This window comes from Paramormyrops kingsleyae, chromosome 11, assembly GCF_048594095.1.
Source record: "Paramormyrops kingsleyae isolate MSU_618 chromosome 11, PKINGS_0.4, whole genome shotgun sequence".
NCBI lineage: Eukaryota > Metazoa > Chordata > Actinopteri > Osteoglossiformes > Mormyridae > Paramormyrops > Paramormyrops kingsleyae.
This window is the reverse complement of record NC_132807.1, coordinates 23,220,754-23,239,282: the sequence shown is the minus strand read 5'-3', so window position 1 is coordinate 23,239,282 and position 18,529 is coordinate 23,220,754. Positions and strand designations below refer to the sequence as shown.

General features: G+C 45.0%; 1 protein-coding gene across 7 annotated transcripts in view; it reads right to left on the bottom strand.

Annotated features, from left to right (window-relative positions):
- Nucleotides 1-18,529, bottom strand: part of tead1b (TEA domain family member 1b) — a 52,948-nt gene that overhangs the window by 22,969 nt on the left and 11,450 nt on the right. For all 7 annotated transcript variants that reach the window (XM_023790717.2, XM_072718269.1, XM_023790724.2 and 4 more), the window contains one exon: nt 10,046-10,298. In XM_023790717.2, the coding sequence (XP_023646485.1) occupies nt 10,046-10,193 (148 nt within the window). In that variant the 5' untranslated portion in view covers nt 10,194-10,298. The remainder of the gene's footprint in view (nt 1-10,045; nt 10,299-18,529) is intronic.

Genomic DNA, 18,529 nt, shown 5'->3' with positions numbered 1-18,529 from the left:
TCGGCCTACTCCATCTGTAATTTCTGGCTGACAAAAAATAAGCCACAAAGCACATGGAGAAAACCCTAAACAGAGTCAGGTTTTTCCCATCAGACATCAAACCCCACAGCTAGAGAGCTTAAAGCAGAGCAGTCGGTAATAGACCATCACCAGGCAATGCTGTGATTCCCACTCCAGTCACCACCCATAGTTCACAGCCATAAGATTCCACAATGTTACAATGCTGGGGGGGGGGGGGGGGGCACCGAGGGTGGGGTTAATTAAAGGTTTTAGGCCACAAGAACAGTGATCCCATATGAAGATTTATGAGCTGCAAATAAGATCGATTAACACATCAAGAGTTTGTTTATGAGGCTGGATCTATTAAAAGGTCCTAATCACAGTGTATAAATTAACGAATGCCTCTATAAATTAACAAGCACCTCCTAAAAATCAATGATCTGAGTAAATCGTGAAATTAAATCAATAATATACTTTTAATGATGGTACCTGAAAGAAAGATAAAAGCTTTTCAATGAGAAATCTCTCAAAACAATTGAGGTAATGTGCAGCAGAAAAAATCTGCACGAGATTAATGACCACAGTATATTCTAAACAGACTATTGACATCTTGAACCTGTAGGACTTGTGGGTAACCCACTTGAGTTGTCCTAGGAAACAGCATATTATGCAATTAACCCTTTTCTATGCCACTAACAACTGCCAACATGGTAAGAGATAATGCATTGGAGGTAGCCTTCAATCAGGATCAATGGCCGGCTTCTAATGTCTGTTACTGCAACCTGTCCTACCTGGTTGTTCTGGCCAGTCTACACTCTCTGGGGACCAATTAATACTGTGCATCGCTGTCTGAGTCACTCTATTAATTACTTGTGTCTGCATATATCACCACGCTTAGTGTCGACATGGCCCGCCCATTGGGCGGAGGTGCACCTTGTCGGGGTGGCTGTAGGATGACAGTGGGTGGGGAAAGCAGCCACATGGAAGCTGCTGAGATAATCGTTATGGATGGGTGGACAGACGCGGGAATGAATATGAGTCCCCTGAGGAACGACAGCCGGGCGGAGGTGGTGTTAGAGCACGATGTAAGCTGTCCCACAGTCAGACACGGGGTTAAATCAATACTTTCAATTTCTCGGGATCAATCCACCATCTAAAGATGAAGAAAACTTGTTAGCGGTGACCAATATGTGTAAATGAAAAGTCAAACTTCATGACCATGCCTCCCTCTCTCTCTCACACTCGTTCTCTCTCTCCGAGAGTCCTCACAGTCACTTCCTTGACAAGCTAATACTGACATTCCCTTGTGAGCCCTAGATTTGTTCCCACTGTTATTAACCTTTGTGGCAAACTAATCAAACTTGGAATCATTTGTCCGTTCAAATTTTTGGCAAGGTTGGTACCTTATTTTCTTGACAAAAATGTCTCTGAAAATACAAATTTAGCACAACTGCCATTCAATCTTTTTCCTGTTGTGACTATTCTTCGTCTTCCATTTTTCTGCTCTCTCTGACCATCTTTATTACTCTTTTTACATCTCCGTTACAAATGTGAGAGGCAGAAAAACAAGACCCTTCCCTTTGTTTTATAACAAAACAAAACCACCGAATGGTCGTGAAGTTCCAAATTCTTGCATGTCTTTAGTGACTATCTTCCTTCCGGCTTGTGGTTCACTTCTTTGTCCTCAGGAAGCAGGGTGGAAAGTTCAGGTCCAGAAAGTCCAAATCCAGACTTGTGTTTCAACCAACCAGTTCTGTATTCTGTGATTGTGACTCTTTATACTCAGCTGGTCGATTGCAACAAAATCATGGCCTGGATTTGTACTTTCTGAACATGAACTTTCCACCACTGCGTCAGGATGCAGTTACAACCCACAAGACTGATAGGACGTTGCTTTAGAAGAGAAGCATGGGCACACTCATAGACCCAAAGAGTACTTTAATGTACTTTCCCTGTGGGAAAAAAAAAACCTATGTAGGTCGTATCTCTGCTAACCTCCCACAAACCCCAGGGTCACAGCAAGCACTAGGTACAATTAAAGGACAGATCTATGGCATATGATTTATTATTTTGTTTTGAACGGAACTGTAGGTAGACCGAGCACAATAGTTACAGCGACTGGAAACCAGCCCGAGACTGGACACAGTATGATCCATGTATCAGCCACAACAAAACGGCTGTCACATTCAACCAGATTCCTAAATAGAAAAAGAAAGCAGTGTCAGACACTACACAATTATCCTTCAATACAGCAGTGAGCCCTGGAGAGATGACAACATCAACCCATCCTTCAACTCTAATTTTGTAGTTTTCTGTTCTGAGAGGTTTTCAGCTATCTAACAGAAAAGGTCTTTCTTTTCGGGAGGGGGGGAGTGGTGGTGTACCTCACTCAGCAAGTTTTAAGAATCACGCTCATGCTGCTAGGAACAATCATCAGGATGAGAATGACTTCTTGTGAATAGAGGACTGCAAATAAGACATGTATCCTCAGGAGCATGTAGCACTCCACGTTCTCGCTACTCCATGTCCTTTGACGAACGTTCTTCAAATTTGGACCTTGATTCCAAACCCGGGTCGTGTTTTCAGTTCTCCCAGCCGGTTAGTTTAATAATCACTGATTCTGATTGGTCAGAGGCTTCACATCCTGGCTAACAGGTAAAGGAAGGCTGGGGCTCCGACCTTGAGGACCGTGACCTGAATAGTCCTGATCTAGATGGAAAGTAGCCTGTAGAACATTTCAATGTATGCCAATAGTGTCACATTAAGGTTAGCTTATAACAACTGTACCTGAATCTCCTTGTTATACGAAGTGGTGATAGGATGGGGGGGGGGGGGGCACGGATGCTTGGGGCAACCTGAGGAGCTGCTTAATTCAGTGAGCAGGAGGTGGGAATCTCAGACAAGTGCCGACATGCCGAGTGTGGTCACACCTCGCATGCAGGGTCACTCTCTCTGCACTACAACCCCCCCCCCCCCCATCTCCCCCCACCTCACTGCAGACACCGACCCCCCAGTGCGTTCGAGCAGGTCCGCGCATGTCAGCACTGGAGTCCACACCCTTATGGCTTATGCTGTGGCAACCAACACCCAACAGCGAGCGCTGATAACCAGGAAGTGCTCCCAGGTTAACTGGGTCCAACATCCTTCAGAAAACAGAATTTACATTTATTTATTTATCCAAAGTGACATGCCTTTCCTTTTTGATAAAAGAGGGCCAGTGAGTCCCTGCAGCAATAGGGGGTTAAGGTTCTTGCTCATGAGCCCAAAGCTGAAATCACTCTCCTCCAACCACAGTACAGCTTGCAGGCATGTAAATAAAGGAGAAAAGCTTTGAAAAGCTCATAAAATGCTTATAAAAAGCATCTAATTTGAAGGGGGTTGGGTTTTGCAGCTTTAAGACCATCTCTGGTTCACAGACCTGTCCCCACACACCTCTGGGAGACAGAACTGATGGCCAAACAGACATCACTCTGATTGTTGTTGGGAAAGAACAGCAACAGGTGCAAACAAGCATCAGCTGTACCGTCAACCATGAGTAACCATGGGTAACAACACTGCAAAACCTTCCCATGCACCGCATGCATCCTCCCGGGACAAAAAAAAAAAAACCTCCAGCTTTAGAGGCTAAAGCAACACGTTCTTCACAGACTTCAAAAACTATCAGCCTCTTTCCTTCACACAAAAGAGAGAAACAGTTCCAGATATGTGAAGACGGAGCTCTGACCCTGGGCAGTTAAAAACGCAGAACGAGGGGAATGCAGGTCCGCGTGTCAAAGCCACGGAATGCTAATGTTCTTCTCAGACGGCTCAGAGCAGGAACGGGGAATGCAGAAAATCTGACGAGGAGAGGGGCGCCGCACCGCGGTTCGGTTCCGTTAGCCCCTAAAAATGTGCTCATCCTGCTTCTGCGCTCATTCGAAGGTCAATTTTATGTCTGCTTCGGAGCCCGTCTGAGCACACGCTGGTATCACTCCTACGGAGCTCAGGGCGTGGAGGATGGCTGGACGCCGACAGCAGCCGGCCGAGCATCAGCAGCTCGCCAAGGCTGAGTGGAGCATATTCAGATGTTCTGGAAACCAGTTCTCCCAGAAACACCCAGGCCCACATCCCTCTGACAGGATTCATTTGATGCATGTGGCTGCAGATAGACGGCACTGCAAAAGATCCCCTCTGAGCTAGTGCACAATGTGCAGCAATGCTGGGCCCCTGCTCATCAGATTGCCCCCACCCCCTGCAGCTAATGAGTGAAGTGGTTTGTCCTGGACACCAACGGCACAGCCAAGGAACGGAGCAGTAAGAGAATCTCCCCCCACCCCCCCGGACAAACCGTAAATACATAGATTTTGCTCATCAGACAGAGGGCACTCGCATACGTCGAGAACTTAACACATTTGCAGAACCCCGTTGCTTTTCATTTCCCTCCGTGCGACTGCATGGAGATGACGGGTCTGACTATAATCTCACGTCAGCTGTATTGAACAATGAGGATTCAGGTCATATCCTCACAGGCCCTCATACTGGAAGCGCGGCTCCGGAAACAACAGTGCAAGAAAATGGTTCATTTCAGAGCACGGAGTGACTCAGTGCTTAGAGAAGGCGATGGCCTCAGCAGGAATGGCCAGGAAAAACGCGACAATTACCCCAGCATTTAAATGGCAAGAGGTTCCACAAGGCTAACATTAATGTCCTACTTTATTTTAAAGAATACGGTAGATAAAACCCCATCGCATTCCTGATGTTAAAAATTAAGAAAAAATGAGAGGTGTGAACATGCATTGTAAGGAAAACATATACAAGTATAGATAGTATAGAGGTACAGGTGAGTAACAACATCTTAATCTGAACCCTGTATGAATGCATATTTACAGAGCTTTATGAAAAGAGCCCTATATGCCTATATGCAGACATCCTCCCGCTTTGCAACAGAAGCCTCATCCAGTGTCACTCCCTCCAGAGACACTGGGTGCCGTGCAGTGGCGGTACGCTGACGGATACGGAAACCAGGCTAGAGACAAGGCTCACTGATTGGGCCCCATCTTCCCCTCGGCTTCCCTGCAAACCAAGTGGCTCAATCCCCAGCCCCCCCCCCCCCCCCCCCCCCGCACATCTGCAGCATGGAACAGCCCTTCGGTCAAAACGGCGAGCCAGCCAATGGCAAATGGCGAGACAAATAACCGCTTCCAATCTGCTGCGAGGGCACACGTCTGTTACTAATCCCGCAATAAACACAGGGCGTGCAGCAGTTTACACTTGCTTGTCACTGTATGCCATGCCCCCCATGGGCACATGGCTCACAGGCGACCACAGGCTGGCTCCGCCCATAATTACACTCCCAACGCTCTCGGTAGTGGGAGTTCGGGCACCAGCAGTGTGGCTAAAGGAGCCCTCGCTTCTGTATCGTACTGTACCACACAGACAGACACCTCCATGGCGTCCGCGGTGATCTGGCTGATCCCTAATGAACCCAGCAGACCTTTCAAGCCCCATGTACCATTGTAGTTCATTATACAGGCGGCTAAAAACCAAGTAATTCCGCAAAAAACCTCAAAAAATCCATCAGCATCATTTGTTCAAAATCTGTTTGAAAAACATTTCTATATTTAAAGGTGTATGCCAGCATTGAGTGTAGATTCAGTTACAAATCTCTCAGATACCCCGAGGCGGAGTATTCTGTAAATAAAAATACATGAAACATTTTACTCTTTAACAGACGGTGCAAAAAATAACCAATTTTAGATGAAAAGTCATCAAAGCTGAAAAAATAAAAAATTGGCACACACAACAGGGTGCCCCCATAGAGCAGGAACCGTATCAATTCGGCTATCAAATCTCTGGGAGCCGTTCATTCTGACACATATCACCAGCGCACTGGCCAGTATGAAAGGGCCACGGTCACGTGTGCAAGCATACATAGTCTGGAGGGAATTTAATTACACAGAGGTAGATAAAGGACAGCAGTGCGGCAGGTGATTTATGTAAGTAATCAGTCTTGTGCTTTTTACCAGGACGCTGTCACATGCTCCCGGCGCTCCCTTCCTCCTCTTCAGAGAGCATCGCGGCCGGGTGCTATTTACAATGTCTTCGTCGTGTTGTTTTTCATCTCCCTCACAATGAACCTCTAAGACTAGGCATGGAGCCAGCTCCAATGAGACTCAAAGCACCAAAAAGCTCTTCAGGTAAACAGTATGATAAGCTAAGCTGCAAAAATTAGAAATTGTTTTGAACCGAGAGGCAGTTGCTATAGAGACTGTTGCTAATTAACTGCATTCAGCCATGGGAACAAAGGGCTTTAAGGGCACTCAGGACGCCATCTTTCGTCGCGAGCTATGCACAGCGTCCCGTGTGTTTCTGGCTCCTTCGGTGCTGAAATACCTGCGCGTCCCCCATAAGAAGCGCGTGTCCACGACGCGTCCTGCAGGGGACCAAACCGGCGTGCACGCGGGGGTCTTGCCCCCCAGTTATCAGTCGCACCTCTTCAAATACCAACCGCGACACTTTTATACCTACACTGTTAGTCCGGTTCTAAATTTCTTACCCGCTTTGTCGAGACGTCCAGCCAGCGAGAGCGTGTGTATTATACTATAATATTCCGGCTGATTTAAATGTGACGTTGCACATAGGCTGCAAACAAAATGCTTTGCGTGAGATTGAGATGCAACAGGTGGGCAATACCTCTGGGAGCCGGTAATGCAGACGTGAGAGGCTGAGAAGCTGTGTACACATGCTCAGATCCATACTTCTGCAGGCAGGCTTGCTCACACATGCACATACTTACATTATAAACTTTAAGCTTAAATGTAGCCTATATCAAAATGCTCCCACTTTTGGTTAGAATCTGTTAAAAGATCACCACTGCATCGGGACCAGGAAAGTATATTTAATGGAGATGACCTGTAATTCGGGTTTATGGACAGCAGTCACACCCAGTATATTTTATAGAACAATGTATACATGACATTCAGAATTTGAAAAAAAAAAGACAAATGTAACTTTTTGAATGAAAAATACTCTAGGCCGGTGTCATTACTTGCCCAGTTTACAGCATGTACGAATAAAACATGGGTCACTCCGACAGATATTTACATTTCATAAAAAAAACCACACTTTTCTCAATAAATATTCGAGACCAAAATTAAAGAAATCTTTTTAAACGATCCCCATCCATGTCTCCTTATGTCGGATATTCTCAGGCAGGGCAGTAACCCTCCATATATAAAATTGCTCAATCACAATTAAATGGTGGACACCCAGACATAATCAATAATCAGCGTTGCATAATTATAAACAGGAAAAACCGGAGCTATTAAATGAAAGTAAGGCCCATTGACCGTGCAAAGGAGAGAACTGCGGTATTCTTGGAAATGCCCTCAATCGTGAGTGCAATGCACTGATTAGTTGGGTATATTTAAAACTGCTTAAACTGATTTTTTAAACACTCAATTTAAAAGAGCATTTGAAAATTAACAGACAATTATGGACAGAATTAAGTCATCATATTATGTCATTAAATGTATACCAGAAGAACAGCATCTTCATAAATGCAATCGAAAGGCACGCTAAGGTAAGCATTTACCCTGCAGTAGTGTACATCCGCAGTACGTAAATGTATAGTAAATGGGAGCTAGCAGCCGAGGTGGGCTGCAAGACACCGGTCCCCTTCCACAAACTAATTTAAGCACATGCTACATAAGGCTTATATAACGCAAGGGGGAAAAGAAGAAAAAAAAGAAAAAAGTCTGTTGGCGATTTAAAGGCACAAAGCTAAATCTTGCACAGATGGGAAGTGGCCGATAAAAAAATGCCTTGAATAATTCAAGCAATTCCAGCCAGCCCTGGTGGATGTTTGAGTTACAGCTCATGGTGGAACGGGTTTGGCACTAGGACCCAGTGACAGCTGGCATGCCCGACAACAGGCCCAGCCTACACTCGGAGTGGGCCGGACGCCGCTCCAATTTGCCCGGCTCGCCTCTCCCGCCAGCCGGGGAACCTTGTTTCAAAAAGGGGGGTGGGGGGGGGGAGAGAGGCTGGGCCGCCCAAATACTTCCCCTCGAAGTCCCTTTCAAACCTTCTCTTTCTGCCGAGAGTCACACACACTTGATCCCTCTCTTTCCATGCCACAGCCAGCAGCTCCTACAGAGGCCGCTTGGTTACATCCTATGCTTGGCTCCAGAGCAGCCTTTAGTTTTATAAACAAATCACAAAGAAAACCCAGCGATTCGCCTCACGTAAGTCCTACGGCGCCGCTTACTGAGCGTCAAATATGCTGAACAGCACCGGAGTTTGCTCACTGATTACAAATTAACAGTTTACATTCACAAAGAAAAAATACTAATTTCAGACATTATTAGCTGCTACAAGATAATGAGATTTATAAAAATATATATATATACATTTTACCAGCATACATGGCAAAGTTTAATATATACTGGACAAAACTGTGATGAATTTGGGTTTCTCTGAAATGTTCCTTTCTGTCATACTGAGATTTACAAAAACAGTTTGGTAAATCTGCAATCGGACACCCCGTGCATCTTGTAAGACTGACCCCTGACCATGGCTAATGGCCAGACAAGGACTCAGCACAATCAAACCACAAAGGGCCGACGCCTGTCGCTTACTGCTGATAAACTTTGCTCCAGATATCCTTCCTTTAGAAACTAAGCAATTGTTTCTACATCTGCTTTGTGTAAAAAAAAAATAAACACTTGCAGTCAAACCAAAATCACACTAAAAACATTTTGCATAACATATTGTCTCCCTGGTCTTCAAGTATTTCAAACTGCATAAGTTACTGAAATTATTCACTAAATATTAATTTTTGTAGAACGAAACAAAATACCAAAAACCAATTAATGCTAAATAAAATTTTAAAATACTTAAAATTAAAAAAGTCGCAACAGGAAGCCATTCCCCCCTAAACCCAGAAATGCCCGATGCACTGAAAACATAACAGGACAAAAAACAAATGAGTGTGTAAAAAGGCATACTGGGTTAAAAACAAGACTTTAAAGTCATTTCAACCATGTGCACTTTAATAACCCCTAATGTACATTTGATATTCTTGTTCTCTCTTTCTGGTCACAGGACAGTTTGCATTTGATGGCAGGCTCTCTCTCGAACACCGGCGAGGCCCCCTGTCCTCAAAGCCGATCGCTCGAAACTCGCAGGGCGGACCAATTTGAAGTACTTCACTCGGGAGCGGGGAGCTGGCGCGCTCCTCCAGCGCCCGCGGTCCGCGGGGGGAATCTGCACTCTGAAATCCCTTTGTACCAGCAGCTGAGAGGCCTCGCTGCCGCTCCCAGACCTTACATTTCATTTGGCCAGAGGGGTCACATGACAGCTGCAAATGAATGCCCGAGGGCTCTTTGTGCTTTCATTTGACACTGACAGGCTGTGAGAGACTCCAACGCCACAGAAAGAAAATATTCCTTGTTTCCATTACATCACCCTGCCAGGAATGGGGGAGGGGCACAGCTGGTGGCAGCCGCTGTACCATCTGCTCCCGACTAATAGTTCATGCTGCTTTACTTGTAGACTCCGACTTCTCCAGAGCAAGGCATTAATGCGCGTCTCCCGCCAGTAGAGCCCCTGACTTAGACATGAATTCCTGATTAGCAATTTCACTAACATTACCGGCATCAACACACATACTTTGTTTTTTTTCCCTTTTCTTTTCTTCAGGGCCTGTTTTTACCCATTTCTCCTGCAAGTAGATGCAGAGATTTTTATAGCGATGTGAGCTTTTGTTCTACGTCGTGCGACACGGAGCTGGGGGGGGGTTCACATTTGTCCGCGCAAGTTTTCGCACTCAGTCTTATTTACACTCTTCTTCAGGCCTAAACGCGCTACATTCTTGGGGGGGGATCTGCGCTGTGCTGCTCATAAGGCCATTCTTCTACTTGTGCTGATGTCACTTAGTGAGGTTAGGGAGGTGCAAGAAATCCCGGTTTGGAAACATGTGCATTTACACGTGGAGGGAAGGGCACGGGGTCACAGGGACATCTGCAGTGACACCCCCCCACCACCACCACCACCCCAAACTCACCATACATCTTGCCTTCGTCGGAGAGGATGATCTTCCTGCGTCCACAAGGCGGGTAGATGGCCAGAGCCTCCTGGAAGCTCTGCTCAATGTCCGGGCTCCAGACCCCCTCCGCATCGTTGTCCATAGGTTTGTCCGCAGAGTCGCTCATCCTCTCGATGTCCTCGGCAGGACTCTCGCTGCCGCTCCAGCTGCTGGGATCAATGGTGGCGGTTTGGTCCTCCAAGCCGCAGCCTGGAGCCGACTGGGGAGAAACCTGGATGCGACAATAAACAAACAAAAGTGGCCGTCACCCACCAGGATGCACGCATCTGCTTGGAGAGCCGGACCGTGCTTCTGGCTTCCCATGGTCAGCAACACGGAGGGACAATGCAAGAGAGAGGAAGCTGCAATATTCTGTTGGTCCTAAAGAGATTTAGCTCATTCGTAGATCTTGTCAGAGGTCATTGTGTTTATTTTCGCCAGCGCTACTCCTAAATCGAAAAAATTTGACTTAAAAAAAAAAAAAAAAACACAATGGTCTCATTTTCAAAGAAAAGATTAGATTTTTCTTCAGATGGTGTTTGTTCCTGGTTACTCCAAGGAGAAAAAAAAAATCATTTGTTCTTGTGAAATTCTCAAGCCACAAGTGAGCATCTTCTTCATCTCTATGGATTAAATTGCATTCTTATACTTAGTAAGAATCTCTCTCTTACTAAGGATTCAAAGAAATGAAGACAAGGAGAGATGGACTGACAGGTGAAATCAGGTGGGGGAGCACAAGCTGAGAACTAATGTGGCAATGGCCTTAAATCATTAATCCCAAGGAGCCAGCACCTCCAACGCAAACTCTATTTCTTCTCTATTACTGTAAAAGCCTTTGTCAATATGGCCGATTCCACTGCAGCCTGTCAGGGTTGTCAAACAGCCTCTTAAATCTGGATGAATTCATGTTGTGGGGGGGGTAGTTGCACAAAGATTTATGGAGCACAATGAAACCAAAAGCCCCACAGTAAAACCCGTCTCTGAATCCTTTCCTGTATCTGTGTTGGTTTCAAGCGCAAATAAAACTCCCCCGTTGTCCTTATCTCAGTACAGAACACTACAGTCTTCTCTGCTCAAGTCAACAGATGTACAGATAATCACTGTACATGAAGACCCCCTCCGATTTCTTTACGAATCAACATTCGAGTGGATTAAGGAATGCAGACAGGTCAGCGAAGCAAACCTCCACACATTCAAGGCAAAAGATGGCCAGTAAGCAGAAGAGTCCAGCAGCACTTTGTAACTGGACTGGAAGTTCTCTCCCCTTGTCCCCCCAACCCCCTTCCTCTTTAGGAAAGATCCTATTCATGCAGCACAGGCTGTTGTAAAGTGGGACCAGCAGCATATGTTTCTTCTAGAATGTCAGCTCATGAGGGGGGAGGGGAGCAAGCTGTTGGGGAAAAAAAAAAAAACTCGGGAGAGTGGGGGTGGCGGGGGGGTGACTGAATTCCGTTTTTGTGTGCTGAATGCTGACACTGCAGAACTCACTTGCACACTGATGAGGGGGGGGGGGGGGTCCATTCCAACCACTAAATAGCTCGGTCCTCTCTCCTTCCCGGCTGAATAACGAACTACGCTGGTAATCACTGGTAATGACTTCCAGCTCAGCAATGCGCTGCGTACAGTGTGGTCCTTTGGACGGATTCTACATCCGGGGAACATGGTGGCCTTTCCCCTTCCCTTCTGCAGCTTCACTACAGTGACGGGTGAGATAGATGGAGGTACACTTCCGAGGCTAACTGTGTTTGTACCGGGGTGTCACGTTAGATCAGGTCTCTGCTGATAATGGAGCCCGAGAACCGTTTCCAAATGGCCGGTGCCTATTCCCAGGATTTAGCACCTCTCCTGTTTTCTGGGCACATTCCCTGCGCCTGGAACCAGGTGGCTTCGGTGACACCGGAGCAGATCCATCTCTCCCGCTCCCCTGAGGATCACTGACATTTCTCCAGCCTTCCACAAGTGGTTTTCCCAGTGACACATGTGACTAGAAAATGAAACGCTTAGACAGGACAGCATGCAGGGCCTTAAAACAATCACTTTCTGGCGCAGGTAGGCTATGTCTTCCAGCTGTGGGCCGTCTTCACAGCTCTGAGGATGGGCTCAGGGCTCAGAGTAAAGGGAACCACATCGTAAAAGACTTTTACTTAAGGCCCAGAGATGTACCCATGTAAATTACCTGGTGGCTTAATGGTTAGGGAAGCGCACTCGTAATCGGAAGATTGCAGGTTCAAATCCCCGACCAGCAAGGCACCACTGAGGTACCATGAGCAAGGTACCCTGAGCAAGGTACCGCCCCCAAGCACTGCTCCCCGGGCGCTGAATTAGCTGCCCCCTGCTATGTCACGAAAGTCACATATGGGTTAAATGCAGAGGACACATTTCGTTGTTGTGTGCTGTGGTGTGTCAACAATGACAAATAAATAAATAATAAATGACCAGAGTGATATGTAGATCTGTTTGTAGAAATGACTTATTGCGCTTCAGCAAATTCAGTTTTCCCTAAGGGAGTAAAGAAGGGAGCCAGAATACTTTTGAGACAATGAACATTGGGGTTTTAGTCTAAAGACAATAACCTTTATAACCAGTGCTATAACAACACCTTGCTTCGGCAATTTGAGCGAGCCAGAAATGAACTAGCACACTTTTTAAGAAAATCTCAAAGTCAGCAGCTGAGAAACTAATCACTGTACATGGGTAAATTTACTCCTGAGTAATTTAGTCAAGCATAAATAACCTTGGTCTACCTCAGGAAGCATTTTCAAGAACTCTTTGAAGAGTAGCTCTTAAAAATCAGATCAATGTTAGCTAAAAACACCAAGATGACTACTTCCTTATAAAGTAGTTTGCGGGGTGAAAATCCATTTCTATTAACGTGCAGTACATGGGAATGTGTCCTGGCACTTTGTCTTTTCATTCCACATGAGCTGTTTTCAAAATCATTTCGGCAAAAACATATGCGTAAATCTCCCAATGTGAAAACACAGATAATCTTTACTGAGGCTGTAAACGGGGCTACTCAACTCGCCTGTGCGTCCAGATGTGTCAGAAGTAGGCCTGCAGTGTCAAACTCTAAAAATAGCCATTTACTACACAGACGAAAATTACAAAATGCCAGAGTGGAAACAGAAACAAACTGCCTTAATTTCCTTGTTAACTAAACACAATCCAAAAGAAACCTCAAATAAAATGTGTGCAGCATTGAGAGAAAGCAACTGAGCCAAATTCGGGAAGAATCTATGAATCACAAATACAATCGCAGTACATTATTAAGTAGAGTTAAATGTCTAAAACGTAGCAGTAACAAGCATTTAAAAAAAAAAGTGATTGGGAGGCAATTCAAGTTCTTAAACTCTTGTGCGAAGGGCTAGGCACAAAATAGACCAAAGCTTCAAAAATGAAGAGTGCACATTAAAGAATTCAACTTATGTCAAACATGAACGTAATCTGATATGTAAAGACTCCAGGAAATGCATGGATTTGGTGAGGGGTTTACGAAGAATCTCTGGGTGCCTTAATATTTAGTCTCTTGTCCACGGGGTGCATAAACACGTTGGGGAAAAAAAACCGCGATGCACCAGCCATAACAGTCAGTATTCTGCAACGGTTTGGCATTGGGAAGAAAAAAGAGCCAAAATATTGTGATTGGTGCAATATGGCTCCAGATGACGCTGGAGTGGGGCTGTTTGTCCAGACCTAAGCAGCAGATGGGAGAGGGAGATTAGTCATGCAACAATATACTGTGGCCATGCTTAGCTCACACTTCATCCTCAAGGCTAGGACGGCGTTCCAAACAAATGCACGACAAGGATTCGGTTCTGTGGAGGGGGGTGTTGGGGGGTGTGCCCACACTGGGCTGCTTCCTCGCGCGCCTGTAGCTCGTCACCAGCTGCTGCAGATTACCTTTGCCGTTCCCAGGCCCGGCGGAATGGAAACGGCAGCTCAGCGATCGGCTTGTTCTAATTAAACGCAGTGATAATTGCACATCCTGACATGTATGTAACAGGCATTGGGCACCACGACTGGGCTGGGATGCGGGTAAAAAAAAAACTAACGGATGAAAAGGCCGGAGATGGGCCTCTCTCGCTCGTCACTCAAGTCACGCAAAAAGCCAAGTACCCTTGGAAATGTGTCCTCAGTCTACTTCACAGGAGTATTTAAACATCTGTGGGCGATGCCTGGCACAATAAGGAAAGCCGGGCTACAAGCAGAGCTTCCCTTCACACAACAGGCAGAAAAACAAAAGCCCCAGACTGCAGGCTCAAACTTACAGAGCCGGTCAAGTTTAACAAATGCCCTGCAACCTGTACGATGCTGGGAGTCTCAGAAGTCCATTTTTCAACAAAGTAAACTGTAATAGGGTGCCATTACTTTGAAAAAGTTACGGATAAACATCTCCAGCTTGTATGATCAGAGACAAAATCCGCAAACAAGGACGAGAAGACTGGATTGCTTTCTCATCAGATCTTCGCAGAAGAGAACAGAATTTAATGAATTTTGGTTTCTTTTTAAAATGCATTTAGCAGACACTAAAGCAACATGCGTTTTGAGAAAGCAGGGTCAGTCTTGGGCTTTGCTCAAGGGCCCGATGGTGAAATTACTCTGACTGTGGGGTTTGAACCAGCGACCTTCTGATGACAGACACAGCATCCTAACCTGCAGGGCCACACACACCAATGTGATAACTTTAATTTACCATATATCTTTAATTCACTAATGATTTATGCACTGCTGCACCAGGTCTGGTTTAGGCGAGGGAGTAAGGGGAAACACACTCAAAGTGGTAACAGCTAATTACAGTAAAAGTTACACCATATTCCTCCGACGTGCATTTTACACGTCACAGAGGCAGAGCCCCACATTTTGCTGTAACATGGAAGATTTTTTTTTTTGGTTCACACCTGCAACGGTGACAGTTCGGTGTTCTGGGCTGCCCCAAATGGGTGGCATTGTGGCAGCAGGTCACGCTCTCCGACGCCAAAGCTTCCCCGGGAAAACGGGAGCGCCCCGTCGATGGGCACAAATATTCCACCATTTTTTTTTCTTTTTCGTGAAAAGAACGGGAAGGCAGACCTCATTTTGGACAAGAAAGGCCTGTTACTATTTGAAATCCATTATGAAAATTACAATTTCAGAGACTGTCAGTAAGAACGAGCATCAGAGCAGCAATTCCAACCAATTTGTCTATATCTGCTGAAGTAAATGGGTTTGGAAATTATTTCCAAGAATATATATATATATTTTTTTTCCATAACAGACAATCGCTTTGCCATCCATTAGTCATAATACATTGCTTGTAATCATTGATTACAAGTGGAAAAACAAGAAGTTGTCCACCAGAGACATGACATCCCTATACAGCAGGGAAAAGTCCGAAAACCCCAAGCGGATAAACGTGCAGACTGTCTAGGTGTGGGAGCCAGCGCAACATTTAAGCGAAAGTGACAAACCGGAAAGATGACTTACGCTTCTTTCTGATATACATATATACACACACACACACACCTGAATTAAGGATTTTTCTGTAAAAATGTCACTGTGGAAGGAGTCTACAAGCTAAAACGATAAATATCACTTAAGGTTAACCCCCCCCCCCAGATATACCCGTTTGACGGAAGGAGCTCAGTAAAGTCCATTTATACAGTTTCTTTTTATACCGTTCATTCACACTGCACCAGTCTCACACACACGGTGCAGTGCCTTCAAAATAAGTGGCACATCGGCCACCAGTGGAGAGATATTAGCTGTGTGTGGGATCCATGTATAAATGTATGAGGCAACAAAAATATTGTGTCCATGCCAAAATCTATCCTTGGTCAGGTTAGTGCTCTGCATTTCTTTTTCTATTATGAAGAATGAGACCTTTTATTAAGAAAACTGGCAATGGCTCCCTATAGACATTTTCTGTTTACATCAGTGTGCAGTCGCTTCATGGTTACAAGGACGTGCAGTGTGATATGACAGCAGTGGAGACTATTTAAGAAATACAACTATACTGGACTGACTGAAATGTGGACAAGGTCAAAATATTCATCTGGAATTTCCATTTTTCCCCTTCAATAACCCACCTCACTTTGGATATCTCATAATGGCGGCATTATGCAATTTGACATCAAAAGCACATGGGGTGATAAACAACAGACTGCACCCCTCGCCTGGGCGCCACCTTCCAGCGCCTTCTAACATACTTTTAACGGCAACAAAGTTTCTGTGGGAAATGCAGTTCTGAGAAATCCGACAGAAAAAAATGAGGCCTAAAACAAACGACTGGAAGGGCGGACAGACGCTGCGTTTTTTGTCGTTCTCATGTAAACCTGTTGTTCCATAATGGAGGTATGATGGAGGCAAGGGGGTCGCTGCTCTTTTTTCTCCTTTATTCATTCACTACTTGGGGACACAGGAAGCAGCGGCACCACAAACATATTGCAACATGGAGGCTTTATCATTTCAATGAACATGCGACACAAAGGTTTTTTTTTTTATCATTTCAAGGAAGGCACGAGACGAACGGCAGCCTTTGTCTGCCCCAAAAAAGGGCCCGTAACTGATTACAGAAATGCTATTTCCCTGCTTTTCAGTACATTTATATTAACAGCATTAAATACTTACATGACTGTAGTCTATCACAGGGCAGAGAATTCAATTAACAATGACCTAAAAATGCGTCCTTTCAAGCCTTTCTCTGCGTGATGCTTTACATTTCAATGGCATTCATCTGAGAGAGTGTGTGCACATCTTGTACCACGGTGACAGTGGAGCACTCCGCTATGTGGGTTGGGCTCCTTTTATTCGCTTGGAGTGGACTCTGCCATACTGGGAATCATTATCACCCTATCAAACGGCCTGCAGTGGAAGAAGCCTATTTATTTGTTAATTCGTATTATTCCTCTTCCCAAGCTCATATAAGGCACGATTACCTCCCACTGTTAGAAACCGGCAGCAAATATTGCAGGCAAAGCCACGTTTTCACATTTCTGCAATTTTAATAACATGGGATGCACAGCTATAAAGACAAATGCTGTGCTGGCTGACAGCTAGTATGCAGACGCTGGCAATTGGCTTGATGCACTTTCTGGTTCTGCTGCATTTGAAATTTGTGGTCTCTTAGCAGCCAACATTTGTCACTCAACCATCGAAAGTTGGCACTGGATACCCGTAGAGAGATGAGCACAACTTCAATTTTCAACCTGACTGCACCTGACAAAATTGTTATCCATACACCAGAGGTGGACTGGTCCCCAATTACTAAAGAAGTTGGTGTTTTTTACCCCAGAATGGCATGATGTCAGAGACCTAATGATTGCAATTCAGCTTGGTTAGTCCCCCAAGCTATGAGCGACTTAACTTGACCGATATAAAACGACCGTTCCTCAAACCTGTTTGACGTATCAGGTTTAATTAGGCACACACAAAATGTAAGGAAAATACTTCTTTTGCTGTTTTGCTCCAGCACTCAAATTTTCTACATAATCAAGATCTGACCCTCTAAATTAATATTAAGAGGCATCGTTACGAGAGACAGTTATTAAGAGGCAAGAATGAGCTATTTAATGAGTGTGCTCATTAATATTTACTTACTGAAGCAGGAATAGGTGCGTCAACAACATGTTAAGAGGTGCAAACTCTTAGCCAATTCCTACACTTAAACACCTGCTGATTTAGTGTTATTCTGCTATGATTCAATACCATTTTGAATGTTCCGGAAAGCTGTTGCCACTAATTTCACTGCACCTTCCTGGCATGTGAGGCCGGTCTCCTAGCATCCGAATCGTCCCCTTTAATCACGGGAGCAGCAGAACTGCAGGTCAGCCTATCAGACTCATAAGACCCCTAATTATCAGTGCCTGTGAGCAGTAAGAATGTCACCTGTGTGGCGGTTCCAGTGGTCTTAACAGATAATTGCATTCTGCTGTTCTCCTCAGTTGGTACTATGGAAATGTTCTTATTAGTGAGTAAAAAAAAAAGGGGGGGGGGGGCTGGGGAGGGAGGCAGGCAACAAGTGAATTCCTGGATAAGAGTGGCCTGTAGCTGTGAGAGGTATAAAAGGACATGACACTTACCAACACATTACATAAACCGTTCTCATTTGTGCTGGGCTGGAATCTAGATCCTTAAATTAAGAGAACCAATTTCACCCGGCTTACAAGCCCACAGTAGCAAAACAGCAGCCGAGCGGACTGAAATGTAATTTTCCATGTCTTTTTATGCAGTTCATCTCAGAACGTGCGATAATGACTTTGTGAATGTCTTTCGCAATAATGACCCGAAGTAATTCAGGCCTAGAATGCTGAGTACTATAATTGCTATATAATCACAAAACACAGTGTTCAAGGTATTCTTTAAAAGTGGACCATCGCTCTCGGTTAATTATTTAAAAAATGCTGAAAATATTTCAATGTCTAATTGCATAGAAACAATTATGCAATTATGCATATTTACCACTGTGGAACATTACTGAAATTCCTT